This window comes from Schistocerca cancellata, chromosome 3 (genome assembly GCF_023864275.1).
Source record: "Schistocerca cancellata isolate TAMUIC-IGC-003103 chromosome 3, iqSchCanc2.1, whole genome shotgun sequence".
Taxonomy (NCBI): Eukaryota; Metazoa; Arthropoda; class Insecta; order Orthoptera; family Acrididae; genus Schistocerca; species Schistocerca cancellata.
In genome coordinates this window covers 923,370,048-923,391,783 of record NC_064628.1, presented here as the reverse complement: position 1 = coordinate 923,391,783, position 21,736 = coordinate 923,370,048, and the positions used below count along the sequence as shown (strand labels likewise).

General features: G+C 39.7%; 1 protein-coding gene across 2 annotated transcripts in view; it reads left to right on the top strand.

Moving 5' to 3' along the window:
- The window catches only part of LOC126176002 (protein lin-9 homolog), a 127,666-nt gene extending 122,115 nt beyond the window's left edge, over positions 1 to 5,551 (top strand). For both annotated transcript variants that reach the window (XM_049923118.1, XM_049923119.1), the window contains exons 8-9: positions 1,561 to 1,740; positions 4,353 to 5,551. In XM_049923118.1, the coding sequence (XP_049779075.1) occupies positions 1,561 to 1,740; positions 4,353 to 4,544 (372 nt within the window). In that variant the 3' untranslated portion in view covers positions 4,545 to 5,551. The remainder of the gene's footprint in view (positions 1 to 1,560; positions 1,741 to 4,352) is intronic.
- The last annotated feature ends 16,185 nt before the right edge of the window (positions 5,552 to 21,736 follow it).

Here is a 21,736-nt window from a genome sequence, read left to right as displayed (position 1 = left end):
TAGCCAGTTCTTGGAAAAAGCCACAGGAAACACCCGTCTACAAGAAGGATAGTAAAAGTGATCCACAAAACTACTGTCCAGTATCCTTGACATAGATTTGTTGTATAATCTTAGAACATAGTCTGAGCTCAAACATAATGAGAGATCTTGAACAGAATAACCTCCTCAATGCCAGCCAGCATGGATTTCAAAAACATTCATCATGTGGAACACAACTCGCACTTTCCTCACATGACATACTGAAAGCTTTGGATCAAGGCAACCAGGTAGATGCAGTATTTCTTGCTTTCTGAAAAAGCATTTGACTCAGTACCACATGCTTATTGTCAAAAGAATGATCATATGGGGTATCAAGTGAAATTTGTGACTAGACTTAGGACTTTTTGGTCGGGAGGACACAGCATGTTATCTTGGATAGAGAGTCATCATCAGATGAAGTAACTTTGGGTGTGCCCCAGAGAAGTGTTTTCGGACCCTTGCTGTTCAGGATGTATGTTAATAGTAAAATCAGGCTTTTTGCAGATGATGCAGTTATCTGTAGTGAAGTACTGTCTGGAAGAAGCTGCATAAATATTCAGTCAGATCTTGATAAGATTACAGTATGGTGCAGAGAACGAAACAACCCAGTATCCTTTGACTATAATATCAATAAGTCACTGTTGGAATCGGTCAACTCGTACAAATACCTGGGAGTAACACTTTGTAGGGATATGAAATGGAATGATCACATAGGTTCAGTCATGGGCAAAGCAGGTGATAGACTTTGGTCTATTGGTAGCATACTGGGAAAAGTGCAATAAGTCTACAAATGAAATTACTTACAAATCACTCGTGCAAATAGTTCTGGATTATTGCTCAAGTATGTGGGACCTGTACCAGATAGGACTAACAGGGGATATTGAACATATACAGAGGAGGACAGCATGAATAGTCACAGGCGTGATTCATCCTTGGGAGAGTGTCAACTTCTATTTGTCATTGGTGATTAATTGCAGTAGCATTGGTGACCGATGGACCTCCTCACTCTTGGAGGCACCAATATCACTTGCTCTGTGATCCAACGGAAACACGTGTGCATTTACATATTATGTATTTCAACTTTTGATGTGGTTGTCAGTAATTGTACTCAGTGCACATGACTGGACAATGCTAGCATCACATTAAACATTCTTGCAATGCTGTGGTAGTAAGTAAATGTGCTATTTGATAAGATTAATACTTAAGAGGAAGCCTACATTCTTGTAAAGGAACAAATTTAAGTAGCAGTCTTTGAACTACCTCTAAAAAGTAAATTTTCCATCTGCAGTAAAAAAATAAGTAGCTACTTACCTATTAAAAATCTGTAGAAACCAATGTTGAACATTTGGGAAATGAAGTAAGGTTTGTAGAAGTTAGGTGTGTTTTATTTTGTGTGTTATGCTTACGAATTCTCAATTTTTATACATTCTCCATTTGTATATAATTGCAAATAGTGTATTGAATTCCTGCCGCATAGGCATAGGTTTTATATGTAACATTAATTTAAACATTTTGTAGCTGAATTTCTGTGTGTAATTATAGATTGCTCCTGAACCAAGTGTGGCTGTAATGCTGGCACCATCACATTTACGAGACAGCACTCTCGACGAAGCTAGGACAATTGTAAATCGCTATAATCGCATTACGTGTGTAAATCCAGTTAAAAGTGAACGTACGTTGAATCTCATCACTCAGCTTACTGCACTCGTATTGCAGGTAAAGGTGAGTAATAAAAATAAAATACAAGGTCTTCGTCATTATTACATCATATGCATTATGTGCATATAAACCTACAGTTTCATGAAGATAATTTATATTTCTGTTATTAGCCCATTTTCTTGTGTACTGCCAGCACAGATAATGGTAAAGATCTTAAAATGGGAACAAAATTCTTGCTAATCTATATCGATGTCTGTCTCAACAAAATTGGATTTATCTGACATTTGCAAGGACTAAGTTTACACATGTAACAGGAGAAAGCGCATTAAAGATCCATTTGTGTGCCCATTGTTATTTCTTGATATAAATGCATAGAAAATGATGATAAAAAATATAAAATAAATTGACAGGACTGCTGGCCAGTACTTAACTCCAGGAAATGAAATGTGTAATCTCTCTCTCTCTCTCTCTCTCTCTCTCTCTCTCTCTCTCTCTCTCACACACACACACACACACACACACACAGAGAGAGAGAGAGAGAGAGAGAGAGAGAGAGAGAGAGAGAGAAGAGAAAGGTTAAAACAGAAGAGCAAGTCACTCAGGATCCATGTTGCTAGGAACCACCTGTAATGTGGATTAGTATAGACAAAGATGAAGTTTATGCTGATACTGTGACTGGAATGATAGTTTTTCTAGTTGTCAGTTAATAAGTGGTACGTACGAGGGAGAGGGTTATGTCTTTCACGATAATTTATTAATAATTGTGTTCTTGATTACGCTTAACTATGTGGCTTTATTTGATATTTTATAAGTATCTGTGTTCTTATTGCCCTCTGACCACACTAACAAGTAAAATGGTAATTATGTACACTTCTTCCATGTATCTTTTCTTCTTCTCCTCTGGGTCCAAAAGAGGGTATCCTTGGCTCCTGAGTTCAAGCTTTAACATTTAGTTCTCTCTCTTTTTGCTGATTGCACTGTCACACTCATAATTGCAGAGCTATCTTGCCACTGAGTTAATTTTATTAGGGCAACCACATTGGATTCATTGTTCTATGTTTAAGGGGCTCCGGAACGCCCTATACTTGCAATGTTAAAATAACGCTTATAAATTACATCTTTCCTCACAAAGTATTTGAGGTAGGAAGTCGAACTTTTTACAGATTATTTATTGGAATATGAGCTACAACTTAACACAGGGATTTTACAAAATTTTAGTTCAGTTATTAAAGATGATTTTTTTTCAAATGTAATGAAAATTCACAACATTTTTTTGCAATTTTTTATTTATATATTCAAAAATATACAGCCTTTTGGAAAAAGGCTGTGTTAAATTATGCAGAAGGTACTGTGTAACATTTACTGAAAGTTTGAAACAAATATGTTTGGGAGATCCTTAGAAAACATGTAATTAGTATGAGAAAATAAAAGTTTTGGGAATCGAGCGACAAAGATTGGATTAACTTTTTAGTGCATTCCAGGTCCATAGGATGGATTATCTTCATCCTCTGCAAACTCCTCCTCCAGCTTCCTCTTGTTCCTCCTCCTGTTTACTCTTGCTTATATTTCTAGACTCTTTACAGCCCTGTCTGCAGCCCGAAGGCGTTCCTTGTCTAAAGCAAGCATCGCTCGTACCGTGTTAGAACCTATCTTCATTCCCATATTTCTAAATACCTTGCACCTTACAATGTTGCCATCATTGAAAGTCGCAACAGCATCATACACACCAAAGTGAAGTGTTTCTATTCCAACAAATACAGTCTTGGGGATTCTCGACCATATAACACTATTTACACTTTCATTGGAGTTTTGAGTTTTTCCGTGAATACACTTTTTCAACAGTTCAGGTGCTGCTAAGTCTCTGAAAATAGGTTTTATCACCTCCATTATTGCATGAGGCAGACTATGCTTATGAGTGTACACTTCACCAGTTAGCAATCCTTTGTTATATTTACACCAGCAGTCTTCTTCTGTGGGACACAAGCTATGTTGGGGATTTTCATCGGTTGAAGAAGTAAGAAAAAAAAAAGAGCCCAAACAGCCTTCTTCATTTCGTCGACACTTTGTGTATTTTGCCTAATAGCCATTCAATAATAGTTCTGTATTTTGTCAATTACACTGTCAGTTAACCTTCCCTTCCCATCCAACCCTTTACCGTCACTGAGTTTTTGTTTTTTGTACGAAGCTTTCAGTCGCCAAAGTCTTGTTCCCATTCGCTTCTGTACGTGTCCAATACACTCAAATTTCTGCACTACAACATTATCACCATAGGGCTTCAGTCCTTGAACATGTTTGAAACTTTTAGAATCACCGTCACCAAGGTAATTAACATATCGCACAGCGCCACAGTGGGTCACGCCCATGTAGAACACATTTCAAAAAAAATTTAAAAATAGTTGTAGTCTTCGGATTTGAATAAATTATATATCTATTAAAAGGTAATAGTCTGCAGATTCAGAAAACGCAAAAAAGTAAAAATTGAACTTTTCATGATTTTGAGCCTTTCCGGAGCCCCTTAACTGCATACGCTAATAAAATCATAATAGAAAGCTTGGATTTGATTTTTGTGGAATTGTAAGTCCTGTACAGTGTGCTTGTTGTATTTTTTTTTCTGTGAGAAATAATTGTCATGTTTCAACAAATTAGGGTGTTTTTTTTTTCTCTCTTTTGTTTAGAGCTTAGCTGGTACAGATCGCAGTGCATATGAAGTAAAGGTGCTACAGAGTTCAATGGAACAAATACGTGCTGGCTTGAGTCCAGAGAACCTGCAGTGCTTCCAAGACTCTGTGGAACTTCGCATGAAACACATCCAGATGGGTCTTGGCCAGTATGATTCGCTGCATCCATTCATGGCACAGCGAGCATGAAGTGTTCGTTTGGGAATTCTTTGGTTGTGAAATGTTTTTTTGAAGCTTTTAGTTGCAGATCATTCTCACAGACAAACTGTCATTGTAAGTATTAGGCGTACTCGTGTTACTGTATGCGAAATAAAATGCTCTCCCAAAATCACTCTTCAGTAAATATTGAAATATTATCAGGGTCCACATTCTCTCATCTTTGGGTAACTGTGTATTGCTACAGTATATGCACAAATACTCAAATTTTGTGTTGTAAAAGACTATTCAGAGGAGGGGAAAAATATTATAGTAGCAATTTCAAGTGATAATATTGCTCTGAATATAGTGTGATATGATGTAAGATGAGATTTGTCATTGTTTTTAATCTACACAAATAGGTAGATTATCGTATGTAAATAGTTGTAAAAGATGCTTTATGACCAGACTAGAATAAATATGTTGATGACTGTGAATCAAGGAATGTAAATGTATGTACAATAATAGCCTATTTTATGTAAATAGAACCTTTGTTCTTACATCTTTCATCTTGCTTGAAGAAATTAAGGACGCCAGCTTATGTATACTTGTTTTGAAGAATGATGAAGTATTTATGGTGTGAAATGAAATATTGACTGAAGTGATTTTTATATGAAAAAATCAAAATGTATCATGGTTGTTTATATTGTTATAATAATAGTAAATATTAATTACATTATTACTATTGAATTTTTATCATGTTTCTGTTAAAGCTGTTACATATTCTTATAGAATAGTTGTACTTATACTTTGTTCATGCTAGTCACAGACTTGATTAAATGAGATTGTACGAGAAAATAGATGAGATACAGGACAGAGCCCACTAAATTATACTGTGTAACGTATGGAGTATAATTCTTTTATCATATTCATGAAAGTGATTGGTTCCTAGCACATAAATACATAAATTGATTTGTGTAATGGTACAATAACAAATGAAATTTGGAAGAAATAAGAGACGATAATGCTTATTCAATGTAAGTAGGTAATATGTTTTCTCGTGTGTATAGTAAATGTTGGAATAGACATGCTAAGTGATCCATACTTTGTGATGACTAATGTGGAACGTCCATATTATATTTTTTTAAATCAAAGAATACTTGCAACATTTGTGCCTCACAGATAAATAAAACAGCTGTAGAAAGAAGGAACACTTCAGTGAGGTGCGATAATATATGCCTTACAGAACTAATATTTTTAGTACAATGTCTGTATCTGCTGGGATAAAAAGAACTCAATTCTGCAATATACTGATGTTTTAGAAAACATTATTATTAAAATGTGAGAGATTTTGTTAAAATTTGTTTGTACAAATGAAGTAAATATCAATGTCATGCTAATTTATAAAGATTTGTAGAGAAGTCACACTAAAATTTTGTATTGGTTAGCGTGAAGTACAAATAAGGAACCTATTGCAGTGTTTGCTTCAAGTGTACTTTATTTCAGCAAGCTGTGATTTCTTTCTTATGTTTCATGGTGACTTGTTAATAAAATATTTTTTGTTAAAGTTTATTCGTATAACATAGTCTAGTGTTCTTTTTTATATTTTGCATTGTCCCAAATAATTTCAGTTGTTCTCTCTTGTGATGATATACTGTTTTTGTACACTATGTTGAAATGTTCTAAATTATTTTATTAGGAAACACAGAACAGAGACCAAAGTAGTATGTCCTATAAATACTGCAGATGAAAACCAAATAACGACAAAATGTGTAAAAAATAAAGAAATAGGAAGAAAATAGGGGTGAGGAGAAGATGGACGCAAATAAGCAAACAGTAAGCCCCAATATGACAAAAGAGGAAAGCAACTCAAGCAAGTTAAAATGCTTGGGGGGAGGGGTGAGGGGGGTGCAGAAGAAGCAAAGAGAAATAACTAAATGCTAGTGGATAATGAAGATATTATTAATAGTTGGTATGAAATAGTATTACTTTAATAGGCAGCAGGCAGATCTGATACAGCCTCATTTTCACCAGTGCTCATGAGCATTCACACAGAGTTCACTTGTACTTATTGAAAAGTGTTTACTCTGGTAGGAACAAAAGAACAGAGTACGAGCATTGTGTACCATACCTGTGAAAATGCATTGTTCCTCTCTACTGTAATCAACACACAAGTTTCAATTGATACATCAGTTATTATAGATGGCATGCAAAACTGTGGTTTTCGACACAGTACACAAAATGGTGTAGGAAAATAAAAATGTATGGACCAAATGTTTATGTAGCTGAGAAATGTAGAATTAAGTCAAGCCTTTCTTTGCATAAAACAATGCAGGTGTGTCAGTTGTTGCTTTGTTGACTTCTCACTGAAGCATAACCTGAATAAAACACACTGGTTGCTAACAAATGGAGACAATTATGCTAACAACATTTCACATCAATAGATGCTGTATCTCAGTTCAGGTGTCTTCAATGAGATATGTGAAGCACGCTGGTATTTTAATTATGGCCATATAAGGAAGAAAATGTCAATACAGTAGGACTAATGTAATATAAAATTATTATAGGACTTCATACATAGGCTACTTGATAAAATCTATTCACAATAGTTTCTTCTAGAGGAAACAGAGAGAAAAATATTTATTTCTGCAGTTCCTGCAGCAAAACGTTTCAAATAACAGCAACACATCTGTGTTGTAATTAGAGCTATCTTGAATGTAAGCCACAAGAATAACAGGATCTTATACTTTTTTTTTTAATTTTACATTAACTAGCATAATAAATGTGCATTTGTTTACCATGATCGTAAATTGTTAGAAGACCCTGCACGGCAATAACCCCTAGTTACCATCCTGTTTGAATAAAATATGGACACTACACATCACACTGTCACTTTGAGGTTATACCACGAAAGCTGACTCCCGGTCCCAACTGTTGTCATCGTAACTGGCATCTAAAATATGAAAATGAGATTCTTTTTTTATAAGTAACATCTCTGTGTGATGACCATTCCAAAGGAGGCCTTGACATAACCTTGAATGTGTTCCAAAACCCTTGTCATGTAGTTCTAACGTGATCTCTGCGTACCTCCTTAAAATTTTGAACATTAATGTCAGGAAGGGACTTAGAGAAGTGGCAGCGGCATATGGAATTACATAGGGAGAAAGACTAATGCATGATAGAAATTCTTCAAAACAGATATTCAGCAGAAAATTATAAAAGGGATTCAGACAAGAAGGTGCTACCAGTTTCTTAGACAAGTAATTCAAATAAAATCTACGTCATTCTCACTTTAATATAAAAATATTCCTGAAATTCAGTCAGTGACACATAAATTACAACTGCTAAAGGATAGAAAACTAAAATTGGAACTTTCAATCTCGTGGGTATACCTTTTGGTAACCTCTGCAAGATTAGATAGTCCTATTGATAAATCTAAAATCACACAGCTGTTGAAAAAATGTATGCACTGGTTTGAAAAATCCTAAGAATTTTATTTCCCTGGATGAAGAAAATTTCACAAAATGCCAGCCTGGATAACTGAAGAAATACTATTAGAAAATATAAAATTATCATCATAATTGATCACTTGGTCAATGGTCATAGGCATCCACATGGGGAGAAAACAGGCAACACTTGCTGGTGTCGTCATCATCTCCCTCCCCCAGTTCCCCCAGGAATCTGGAGCACAGTTACTCACTACTCCTTACAACAAATATTTTATGTCTGAAACCAGATAAAAGAAATTAATTGCTTTAGATGAAGGAAGGCCACACCACAATCACAGTGCATCAAACCTGATGCCATTGGAACCATCATGGGAGCCAAAATTATCACACTAGCAGTGATCCACAATTCACTGGGCATGGGCAGCACACCAGTGGAGCTGTACAGGATATACTGACAGATAATGAGGGAAGTGCTTATTGTAATTTATCATGCGGTTCTAAGAAGACAAGTTTCCCATGTGGTTCATGGATGGAGCGACTGTCTTGATACTCTAAACAGACACATCTTGTCAGTAGAATGGACTACTGACCTGTCACACTTCTGAAAGTGGATTATGAGATAGAAACGTCTCTATTGAAAAACAGACTCCAAAAACACCCGGTGCCCTATGAAACCAGCACCATAGCATGTCAGTTGATGCTGCAACATTCAAACCGTTTAGAGCGCTTTTTCATTTGATTTAGGAGCCAGATGTCACAATAATAGTTGCCCATTTAGACTATGAGAATGCAATAGTGTAGAACACAACCATAAAGACCACCACAAATACTATGGGCTCTACCAGGCTTTTGCGGATATTTTAGACACAGTGAGGGCACCCATACCAAAGGTAAACCACACCTTCCTGCAACAAACTGCCATTCAAAGTGCACTGCAACTGGGATTCCTGTTACCTACCACCTTACGTATTTTAGCAAAGAGGGCAGTTGTAAAAAAAAAAAAAAAAAAAAAAAAAAAAATCCACATCACCTTACTTGATCTCGCATATAGAAGTGTGTCAGTACTAGAATGTAAAATAAATTTAATATATTATTTATGAGAAAATTGTTCCAAAATTACAAGCAAGCTAGTGGAGACAACGTGAACAAATTGCTCATATATAATACAGTTGAGCAGTATTCCCAATGTTATCACCAACCAGTATTTGCGTCACTTTACTGAGCAGAAGCAGTTGGGACTGAATATCAGTCCGTAGCCACAAAGCATGTGGTTAAGCAATTGGAAGGATAGTGCAGGTCTAATTCGAACACCAATCAGATAAAACAAAAATGGGTATGATATAGACGGCATTCTTCATAATGGATAAATCTTTATGATGTTGCAACAATGTACCCTCAACCCAAAGTAGCGGCTTAACATTAGTGGAGGAATCATCTTTAAGGTATGCTGTAATAATAACAGTGCTTTACAAGTAGGGGCTGACTGGCCAGAATGTCTACTACATAGCAATCTTACTTCAGCAAGCATATAAAACTCTCACAAAAACAGACATGTCACATCAATTACACAGATGTGATTGTGTCAACATATTTTGCTGTATTGGAAAAGAGGTGCTTCAGGCCACCATTTCATACATTTATTGCAAGTGAGCATCTACTTTTTCACAACACCCCCAATAACCTGGCAAGGAATTGGCACAATATTTTAAGGCATATACACTTGCAGACACTTCTATTGGATGTACACATTGATGGAATCAGTAATTACAAATGGAGAAGAGTATTAAAACCCATTCGGCAGTGTCCCCATATTGTGACAAGTGTCAAATAATCACTAAAGCAGAATGCTTATTTAACTGCAAAAAAAATGTTGTATCTGGAATGAGTAAGGAAAAAGTTTCCAGTAGTTTTCATTTCCAGGATCACACTGAACACAATAGGCGACCAGCATACATTGCACTTTGATACCTGACTTGAGATTTTTTTCCCCTCTCTAAAAATAGCAGTCACAGATGGATTCTTGGACACTTTGATGTTCTACATTTAAAGGTTGTGAAAACGAGAGCTTCTCCTGCTGTCAGTTTCATCAGCAGTCTACAGTGTGACAAAATTCCAGAATTATTTCTAGAATTCACCGTCTGCACCATAATCAAGGTTTAAATACCCACCTGGAGCCATTAAAGTTTTTCGGTTTCAAGATTTTCGCTTTTCAAACGAATGTTAGTTTCCAAGAATAGTTTCTATTAAGAATTTTACTACCAAAAGGTTTTTAATTTTCAGGGAATTTTATTCATTCTGCAGAAGAGTTCTAGTTTGGTCTTTACTGTTATGTGCTATTTCATATACCGAAACTACAACATTCGTTGGATTCTATTACAATTCAGTACTCCTGCTGTCAGAAAGGAGTGCTCACGTCGATGAAGATGATTTATAAAGTACTTCAATGAAAATTGTGGAAAAAATTACTTGTCGCGAAAAACAAGAGATTTGGATTTGAACTCCGTGTCTGGAAAAGGAGTTTAAGTGGTCAAATTTAAATCATATAGCAAACATTTAGCGCTGAATTTACGACGCATACGGTACTATGCTCTCGTAAATGCTGAAGAAAGAGATTTCGCTCATTCTGGTGCAAATTTTATTCAATTTGCCTCTTACATACAATTTCCCTCTTCAACATAAACTCTGAAATAATTGCTGATTCTGCCTTGGGCAGACTAGTAGAAATTACTACATCTCAGTGTAAAAAATAAAATGCACCGCACTATAAACTTAACGGAGGCTAGATAACTTCTGTGGAACAATCCACTGCGCCACATCACAAAACATGGTAGAAAACATACATGAACAATACTGAGTGAACTAGATTATCGCCGGCCGGAGTGGCCGTGCGGTTCTAGGCGCTATAGTCTGGAGCCGAGCGACCGCTACGGTCGCAGGTTCGAATCCTGCCTCGGGCATGGATGTGTGTGATGTCCTTAGGTTAGTTAGGTTTAATTAGTTCTAAGTTCTAGGCGACTGATGACCTCAGAAGTTAAGTCGCATAGTGCTCAGAGCCATTTGAACTAGATTATCACTAACCTTAATTGAGTAGAGCAGCTATCAAATTGGGTGTGGGAGTATTCTGGTTGTCCGACTGTTTGATTTAGGGACCCGTCGTTTAATACATCGTTAATAAACAAACGACGTGAACTTTGTTAACAATGTGCAGCAAACAATCAGAGCAATACCAAGGCCTTCCAGCATCCTTGGCGGAACTGCTCAAGTTGCCCTCCCGGCCTAAAATTACATTTCTTCACAGATTTAGCCAATTTTGTAAGTACGTTTAATAAAAATGAAGCGTTATTGAAAAATATTACTTAAATGAACTACAATGGTAAGAAATATTGCGCACAACAAAGTATATGTATCACTGTATTACAAAAAAAAATGGTTCAAATGGCTCTGAGCACTATGGGACTTAACTTCTGAGGTCATCAGTCCCCTAAAACTTAGAACTACTTAAACCTAACTAACCTAAGGACATTACACACATCCATGCCCGAGGCAGGATTCGAACCTGCGACCGCAGCAGTCCCGCGGTTCCGGACTGCAACGCCTAGAACCGCACGGCCACCGGGGCCGGCACGTTGTACTACAGTGATGTAATTATAACACAGAACATATTTGGTTTGCTCCTCGTAAGTTATTTACAGTCGACAAATTATTAATTACAAATGAAAGGAGCTGTAATTAAGCGCCACGAATATATTTCATTCAGGAATTGTGTTTGTAATTGCAATTTTATTCTGCATTTCCTTGCTTTGCGCGAAGGAAACTTATTTACTGTCTCACTGTAGTCATGTTTAACAGCTTTGTCGTTTCCTATCGACAACATAGCTAAATCTTTCGCCCATACTCGACATTAAATAGTTTTTTTATTGATGTAACTCTTCAGGCTTTCCCGGCGATCTACTGACATCTTGGGTTGTCGGGTGTTCTGCCGGATATCAGCGTCGTACTTGCACGATATTTCGGTCACGTAGCTCGTGTTTTGTTATTGTCTTTTAACTTCCTGAAGCTGCATTCACAATATACTGTAGTCACTAGCAGTGTCAACAATATCCTTAAAGCAATTTCAGTGTTTGGGTAAGCATCTCGGAAACCATATTATGAAAAACCCGTCAACATATCTAAATGGGAAGCCATGTCACACCTGGAGCTTGAAAGCTGGTATTTCGCAGAACGGCTCTGCTTCATTTGCGACCAAAGTTAGCTGCACGATTTGCTGGACAAAATACACAGATTTCATTTAACGTGTTTCCTGCTAGTAAATTTAATCAGATGAGATGAAGCCAGACCAGACGCCCCGCATTGGCCGCGACAGTTACGATTTTTGGAGTCCAGTACCCCTGTCCCCATAAAGCTACCGTAAATCAGTTGTTAGAAATAGATCAAATTCCCAGTCATATGAGATTTCAACATACAACTTTTTATATTTCTAGCATTGTAACAGTGCCTGTAGTTTATTTCAATATCATATCCCTAATCCAACATACCTTATTAGAAATGCGTTTGCATCACTCGCTTAACACAAGGACATTGCTAAAGGGGGCGTCCAGGGCGTCCGGAACCCCCATCTCGTATCACCTAAATACAATTATTCACGACCTAGTTTCTGTGCAGTGGAACTCAAAGATATTTTGATTGATCATACTATGAAAAAGGGATACGCACTATCTATTAACAGCAATGCCAACAATAGATCGATCTGTACATCCATAGCACTATCGGCTATCGCCAAACCCTATTTTAGCCAAGACTAATTGTTAGCCTTGCTCGAGATCAACTGTTGTTTTTATAAGATTAATGTGTTGTGGGTTATTGTTTTTGTACTCTCTGTTGTTGTGACAGTTTCCATACCGAGGCGACAAATTGATGACATACCTCCTAAAATGGTGTCCGACATCCTCTTGCCCAGCATTGTGCAGCAGCTCAACGTGAATTGACTCAACAAGTTGTTGCAAGTCCCCTTTATAGCCGTCCACAATTGCGGAAGCGTTGCCAGTGCAGGATTTTGAGCATGAACTGATCTCTCGATTTTGTCCCATAAGTGTCGAATGCGATTCGTGTTGGACGGTCTGAGTGGCCATATCATTTGTTCGACTTGCCCAGAATGTTCTTCAAATGAATCGCGAACAGCTGTATCCCGGTGAGATGGCGCATTGTCATCCACAAGAATTCGATCGTTGTTTGGTAACATGACGTCCATGATTGGCTGAAAATGGTCTCCAACTACCAGTTGGACCAGATGACCGAGTCCATTCTATATACTCACAGACCATACTGTTATGGAGCCAGCACCAAATTGTACTGTACCTTGTTGGCAACTTGGGTCCGTGGCATCATGGAGTCTGTCCCACACTCGGACCCTACCATCTGCTCCTACTAACTAGAATCGGGACTCATCTGACCAGCCCACAGTTTTCCATTCGTCTAGGGTCCAAGCAGCGTGGTCGTGAGCCCAGGAACGCACTGCAAGCATTGTTGTGCTGTTAGCAAAGGCACCCGTATCGGTCGTCTGCTGCAGTGTGCGATTTGCAGGGGGGGGGGGGGATGGGGGGGAATTCCCCCCTCCCCCTCTGCATGAGACCATCCCCTCCTCTGGTTTTAGTTTATGCATCCCCAACCTGGGGAGTACATATAATTTAAATTTGTGGAGGTGAACACTGAAAGTTTTTAATGAGTCTTACTATTAATACTATTAATATGTTTCAGTTTTCTATCATCATAATAAGTACAGCTTTTCACAAATGTGCCTCTACTTTTTGAATTCCCCTCGTATACCTGTATGTAGATGATTTTGTAAATAAGCTTTACCTATAATGTACTTTTAAAGATATAACCAGGGATGGCTTTTCTGATAGTGCATACGCGTAATAGTGAGTTTTGGCATTAGCATCTGTTTATAAATAGCTGTTTAATCATCCGTAACACCACGGTCCAAGCTAGTAACATATATAATTCTACTAACCCCCTAAGACATCTCCCCACTGGTAAAAGCACAAATCGCACCCCGGTCTGCTGCCATAGCTTATTAATGGATACGTTCGTCGTGTGTCCCACACTGATTTTTTCTGTTATTTCACGTCTGTGCTTGCCCGTGAGCACTGACAACTCTACGGAAACGCCGCTGCTCCCGGTCGTTCAGCGAAGGCTGTCGGCCACTGTGTCGTCCGTGGTGAGAGGTAATGCCTGAAATGTGATATTCTAGGCACACCCTAGACACTGTGGATCGCGGAATATTGAATTCCCTAACGATTTCCGAAATGGTAAATGCCAATGCGCCTGGCTGCAACTACTGTTCCGCATTCAAAGGCTGTTAATTCACGTCGGAAACCTTTTCACGTGAATCATCTGAGTATAGTGTGACAGAATGCCATGGCCGCTATATGCACAGAGGCCATGGCCCGCATGGGGGGAGGGGGGTGGGGGGTTAAGAGCAGGCACTGCAGAGGAAAATGCCGTTCTAAACTGAAGCCTACGCTCACATTTTCTGTAAAGTGGGGTCCTCCATGCCCACAATTACATGGTGACCATTTAAAAAGATTTACTGTCACCTCTGCTTTGCCTGGTATCTGAAACGAGTTTCGCCGAAAATGCAGCGATTTATTTTCGCCTGGTTTGTTAACCATTTGAAACTTTCAAAGAAGCATCTTGAGTGGCGAATTTTGAGTAAAACCTGGTTACCATGCTAAAATTTGCTTCTTTTGTCAAAACACAACGTAATTTACACATTCATTAACATGTTGTGCATACGCAGTTGCAAAAGTTCTGAAAAAGTGGTTTATAAGTGCGAACTGCAGTAAGGTCAGTGGCTTACGAAAAAGCACAATCTCTCTACAAAATAAACGTGTGATGTGTTCATTTATGTTGTTCAGAAACCTAGAACATTTCTTGTTTCACCTGTTATCAATGGCCTTTAAAAATTGCATTCTTTCATCGAAATAGTCTTTAGTTAGTAGAATAACATGGTAGAATGAAGTTTTGCATAATAACCATATCGCAAAATACTCTCTTTGCTATTAGTTGCCGAAATCTTATTTCGATGCCTCAAACCGTGTATGAAGTATGAGGAATATCGTGAATGTTTCCCTCTGGCTTCATCGCTGGCGCAATGCGATCGCAAATGAGTGTGCTGCGTCAAATGAATTTTCTTGAGATTGGTAACAGAGGCCTCCAGCCAAGTTTAAAGAAAAATTCGGTATATTATCTAAATTTCATACACTGCTTGTATTATGTAATATGCACTAAAAGCAAAATTACAGCGATCTCTATTTTTCATTACAAACTTTTTCGAATTTCTCACACTGTCTTATTTCTACGTTAACATCAAAATGACTATGACCTTTAACGAAATGATGGACACGAAATCGTGAACCTGACATACAGGGTGTTTCAAAAATGACCGGTATATTTGAAACGGCAATAAAAACTAAACGAGCAGCGATAGAAATACACCGTTTGTTGCAATATGCTTGGGACAACAGTACATTTTCAGGCAGACAAACTTTCGAAATTACAGTAGTTACAATTTTCAACAACAGATGGCGCTGCGGTCTGGGAAACTCTATAGTACGATATTTTCCACATATCCACCATGCGTAGCAATAATATGGCGTAGTCTCTGAATCAAATTACCCGAAACCTTTGACAACGTGTCTGGCGGAATGGCTTCACATGCAGATGAGATGTCCTGCTTCAGCTGTTCAATTGTTTCTGGATTCTGGCGGTACACCTGGTCTTTCACGTGTCCCCACAGAAAGAAGTCACAGGGGTTCATGTCTGGCGAATAGGGAGGCCAATCCACGCCGCCTCCTGTATGTTTCGGATAGCCCAAAGCAATCACACGATCATCGAAATATTCATTCAGGAAATTAAAGACGTCGGCCGTGCGATGTGGCCGGGCACCATCTTGCATAAACCACGAGGTGTTCGCAGTGTCGTCTAAGGCAGTTTGTACCGCCACAAATTCACGAAGAATATCCAGATAGCGTGATGCAGTAATCGTTTCGGATCTGAAAAATGGGCCAATGATTCCTTTGGAAGAAATGGCGGCCCAGACCAGTACTTTTTGAGGATGCAGGGACGATGGGACTGCAACATGGGGCTTTTCGGTTCCCCATATGCGCCAGTTCTGTTTATTGACGAAGGCGTCCAGGTAAAAATAAGCTTCGTCAGTAAACCAAATGCTGCCCACATGCATATCGACGTCATCAATCCTGTGCACTATATCGTTAGCGAATGTCTCTCGTGCAGCAATGGTAGCGGCGCTGAGGGGTTGCCGCGTTTGAATTTTCTATGGATAGAGGTGTAAACTCTGGCGCATGAGACGATACGTGGACGTTGGCGTCATTTGGACCGCAGCTGCAACACGGCGAACGGAAACCCGAGGCCGCTGTCGGATCACCTGCTGCACTAGCTGCGCGTTGCCCTCTGTGGTTGCCGTACGCGGTCGCCCTACCTTTCCAGCACGTTCATCCGTCACGTTCCCAGTCCGTTGAAATTTTTCAAACAGATCCTATATTGTATCGCTTTTCAGTCCTTTGGTTACATTAAACCTCCGTTGAGAACTTCGTCTTGTTGCAACAACACTGTGTTCTAGGCGGTGGAATTCCAACACCAGAAAAATCCTCTGTTCTAAGGAATAAACCATGTTGTCTACAGCACACTTGCACGTTGTGAACAGCACACGCTTACAGCAGAAAGACAACGTACAGAATGGCGCACCCACAGACTGCATTGTCTTCTATATCTTTCACATCACTTGCAGCGCCATCTGTTGTTGAAAATTGTAACTACTGTAATTTCGAAACTTTGTCCGCCTGAAAATGTACTGTCGTCCCAAGCATATTGCAACAAACGGTGTATTTCTATCGCTGCTCGTTTAGTTTTTATTGCTGTTTCAAAAATACCGGTCATTTTTGAAACACCCTGTATAAAGCTATAAGTAAAGCAAAACTTAATTGTTTTACTGAAAGTTTCTGTAAAATCGTCTGAGAAAGATTGCTGGGTGTGTGCCACCGCGATTCTGTCATCGCCATCCAGCCGAAAGGATTCCGACACTGTTGGCCTTCGCTTCTGAACAAACGAATGAACTCACCCAGCGCATTGGACAAAATGCAAACCATTGAAGAACGTGTGTGTTTAGTCGAACAAGTGTTCAAAACTAGCGGTAAATACACAGTTTCAGTTCGTCAAACATTTAATTCAGTTTTCCCGGAGACAACACTCCCACATCGCGATACTGTGCGAGATTTGATTAACCAATTTAGAAGTACGGGTTCAGTGACAGATGCACCGAGAAGTGGTCGTTCTAGCGTTTTGTCTGAGGATAAACTACTCGATATTTCCGATAAAATGTCCCATGAGTCCGAACAAGTCAGTAAGAAAACACGCCCAGGAAATTGATGTTAGTGTCGGAACGGAGGAGGAGGAGGACATTAGTGTTTAACGTCCCGTCGACAGCGAGGTCATTAGAGACGGAGCGCAAGCTCGGGTGAGGGAAGGATGGGGAAGGAAATCGGCCGTGCCCTTGCAAAGGAACCATCCCGGCATTTGCCTGAAGTGATTTAGGGAAATCACGGAAAACCTAAATCAGGATGGCCGGAGACGGGATTGAACCGTCGTCCTCCCGAATGCGAGTCCAGTGTGCTAACCACTGCGCCACCTCGCTCGGTGTGTCGGAACGGCCCCCACAGCTGTAAGGAAAAAATTAGAACTTTTCCCATACAAAGTGACAGTCGTGCAAGAACTTAAAAATACTTATCATTGCAAGAGACTGCATTATTGTCAATGGTTCAAATATTTCGTTCAACAAAATGAAAGGGATATTCCTAATGAAACGTTTTTCACCGATGAGGCGTTGTTTCATTTATCCTAGTACATGGACTCGCAAAATTCTCGTATGTGGAGTACTGCAAATCCGTTGTGTATTCATGAGGAACTTCATTCTGTGATAATAGGAGTTTGGATTGCAATTCCTAGACGTCGGATTGTGGGTCCCATATTTTTCAATGAAACAATAAACGCACAACGATACTGCAGTGATATTCTGTACCCATTCATAGGAGAACTTGCGTTAAATGAAATACTGAACACTTATTTTCAACAAGATGGTGCAATCTCGCATACAGCTCGCGTTTCAATGTCACTGCTTGCTGATGTTTTTGGTGATCGCATAATTTCACAGGGATTTCGGCCTCCACGATCGCCTGACCTAACACCACTTGACTTTTTCTTCTGGGGTGCAGCGAAAGCAACTGTCTATAAAAACCGTCCAAAATCCATGGATGAATTGAAAACTGCAATATCCACTTTCACTGCTCTGTTACAGAAGAAATGTTACAGCTTGTGTTTGGAAACATGATTAGACGAATTGAATAGTGTATTCAACAACAGGGGGGAACTTTCAACATGTAATGTGAAAATTTGTTAGTAAAAATGAATATTCAATAAATTAGTAACTTCATTTCACTGAGTTTCATTTCGGTATGTTCACTGCGGCATACGGCACGCGCGGCTAACAATCATACGGCACTACGGAGAGACTTTTTGAACACTCCATACAATAACTGAAGCCAGCAATTACATGTACAATTAAATCTTAAAATATGCATGCATTCATGGACCGTCAGACGATTAAACACGCACTATTAAAGGAAAAACATGCAATGTCCGCGTTCAGTTTTCTTTTGTGATGCATTCTATTTTGCCATAAAACAGTTTACAACAATCAGTTTTTCCAAATCCTCCACCGATTTGGGGTAGCTCTGCATGTTGAGGCGCTGAGCTAGCAATCCGTGGATTCGGGAGGCACAGTGGTTTGAATCCATGTGCATGCAACTTTGAAAATGGTATTCTGTGGTTTATCATTTTCAATTCAGGCAAATGCCAGGACTGGTTCCTTATTATAGGCCACAAGCAATTCCTTGCGAATACCTTTCTTTCCTGACAATTCCAGTTAAGGATGCAGCCCCTCTGCTTAAATAAAAAGAGCTGCTTCGAAGGCTAGCCGCGCATCTCTTCAGAGACTCCCGGCCCTTAAAGCCATACCATAACTAAATAATAATCCAAATTCTCCTCATTCAGGCTTATGAATTTGTTTGCCAGGACTCTTCAAATGTCCAAATATGTGTGAAATCTTATGGGACTTAACTGCTAAGGTCACCAGTCCCTAAGCTTACACACTACTTAACCTAAATTATCCTAAGGACGAACACACACCCATGCCCGAGGGAGGACTCGAACCTCCGCAGGGACCAGCCGCACAGTCCATGACTGCAGCGCCTCAGACCGCTCGGCCCGGGACTCTTTAATACAAAAAAAATGATGTTTCTTACGTTGCAAGAAGTGACAGATGACACATGAGAAATTTAGGAAAGTGTAAGGTTGAATGTTTTTATATCCTTTGCATTTTTGCTGTCAAAAATTTTTTTAGCTTCTCTGTCGAACAGAGCTCTCTTAATTCCAAAAGCCCCGCCTGTAATAATCACGGTGTCCCAAAAAATTAGTGCTCGTTCATTCCTCATCAGTTCCTCAACTCAAATCCAGACTGAAAGAAGAAGACCTCGGAGGGTGAAGGGAGACTGGATCATGACCGCTTCTTAGTGGCTTTCCAAAATACAGTACATGTACAGGGTGTTTCAAAAATTACCGGTATATTTGAAACGGCAATAAAAACTAAACGAGCAGCGATAGAAATACACCGTTTGTTGCAATATGCTTGGGACAACAGTACATTTTCAGGCAGACAAACTTTCGAAATTACAGTAGTTACAATTTTCAACAACAGATGGCGCTGCGGTCTGGGAAACTCTATAGTACGATATTTTCCACATATCCACCATGCGTAGCAATAATATGGCGTAGTCTCTGAATGAAATTACCCGAAACCTTTGACAACGTGTCTGGCGGAATGGCTTCACATGCAGATGAGATGTACTGCTTCAGCTGTTCAATTGTTTCTGGATTCTGGCGGTACACCTGGTCTTCCAAGTGTCCCCACAGAAAGAAGTCACAGGGGTTCATGTCTGGCGAATAGGGAGGCCAATCCACGCCGCCTCCTGTATGTTTCGGATAGCCCAAAGCAATCACACGATCATCGAAATATTCATTCAGGAAATTAAAGACGTCGGCCGTGTGATGTGGCCGGGCACCATCTTGCATAAACCACGAGGTGTTCGCAGTGTCGTCTAAGGCAGTTTGTACCGCCACAAATTCACGAAGAATGTCCAGATAGCGTGATGCAGTAATCGTTTCGGATCTGAAAAATGGGCCAGTGATTCCATTGGAAGAAATGGCGGCCCAGACCAGTACTTTTTGAGGATGCAGGGACGATGGGACTGCAACATGGGGCTTTTCGATTCCCCATATGCGCCAGTTCTGTTTATTGACGAAGCCGTCCAGGGAAAAAAAAGCTTCGTCAGTAAACCAAATGCTGCCCACATGCATATCGCCGTCATCAATCCTGTGCACTATATCGTTAGCAAATGTCTCTCGTGCAGCAATGGTAGCGGCGCTGAGGGGTTGCCGCATTTGAATTTTGTATGGATAGAGGTCTAAACTCTGGCGCATGAGGCGATACGTGGACGTTGGCGTCATTTGGACCGCAGCTGCAACACGGCGAACGGAAACCCGAGGCCGCTGTCGGATCACCTGCTGCACTAGCTGCGCGCTGCCCTCTGTGGTTGCCGTACGCGGTCGCCCTACCTTTCCAGCACGTTCATCCGTCACGTTCCCAGTCTGTTGAAATTTTTCAAACAGATCCTATATTGTATCGCTTTTCGGTCCTTTGGTTACATTAAACCTCCGTTGAAAACTTCGTCTTGTTGCAACAACACTGTGTTCTAGGCGGTGGAATTCCAACACCAGAAAAATCCTCTGTTCTAAGGAATAAACCATGTTGTCTACAGCACACTTGCACGTTGTGAACAGCACACGCTTACAGCAGAAAGACAACGTACAGAATGGCGCACCCACAGACTGCGTTGTCTTCTATATCTTTCACATCACTTGCAGCGCCATCTGTTGTTGAAAATTGTAACTACTGTAATTTCGAAACTTTGTCCGCCTGAAAATGTACTGTCGTCCCAAGCATATTGCAACAAACGGTGTATTTCTATCGCTGCTCGTTTAGTTTTTATTGCCGTTTCAAATATACCGGTCATTTTTGAAACACCCTGTAAGTAACGAGATTTTATCACCGCTTGGTGAAAACTCCGAGATCATTGTCGAATAAAATGGTTTATTGTGCTTTATGCAAATTTACAGAATAGATGAGAAACATGAGTCTTTTCAAGTTCTTCTTTAACAAATCGGAACCCCCGCCCCCCTCCTCTTGATAAATTCTTGGCTACGTCGTTGCTCGATGATACAGTCAAGTTCGAGATCTTCAATAATACTTGCGCTGAAGTTGTTATTTGTGAGCTGGTTTGGCCTAGGGTTATGTCTCAGGCCTCGGCTACGATATGAGTGGTCGAGGGGTGTTTTCTCGTTCAGTACCACTAATGCCGGTTGACGAAGACTCATAGCATGGAGGATATTGGTCATGTGCCTCCCTCGTTCCGTGTTCTCTTATAGCCTCCAATACGCAATTTTGTGTTTCAGAGCGGAGCGGAGCTGCACTTCTCTAGATCATCCAAAGGACTCATATAAGAAAGTAATTTTAAAAAGAAATGGCCGTCTTCAAAAACATCTGTTTGTTTTTTCATATTTGAAATGGAGTTTTTTCTCCTGCAGTCCTGTCATTCGCTTTTATGA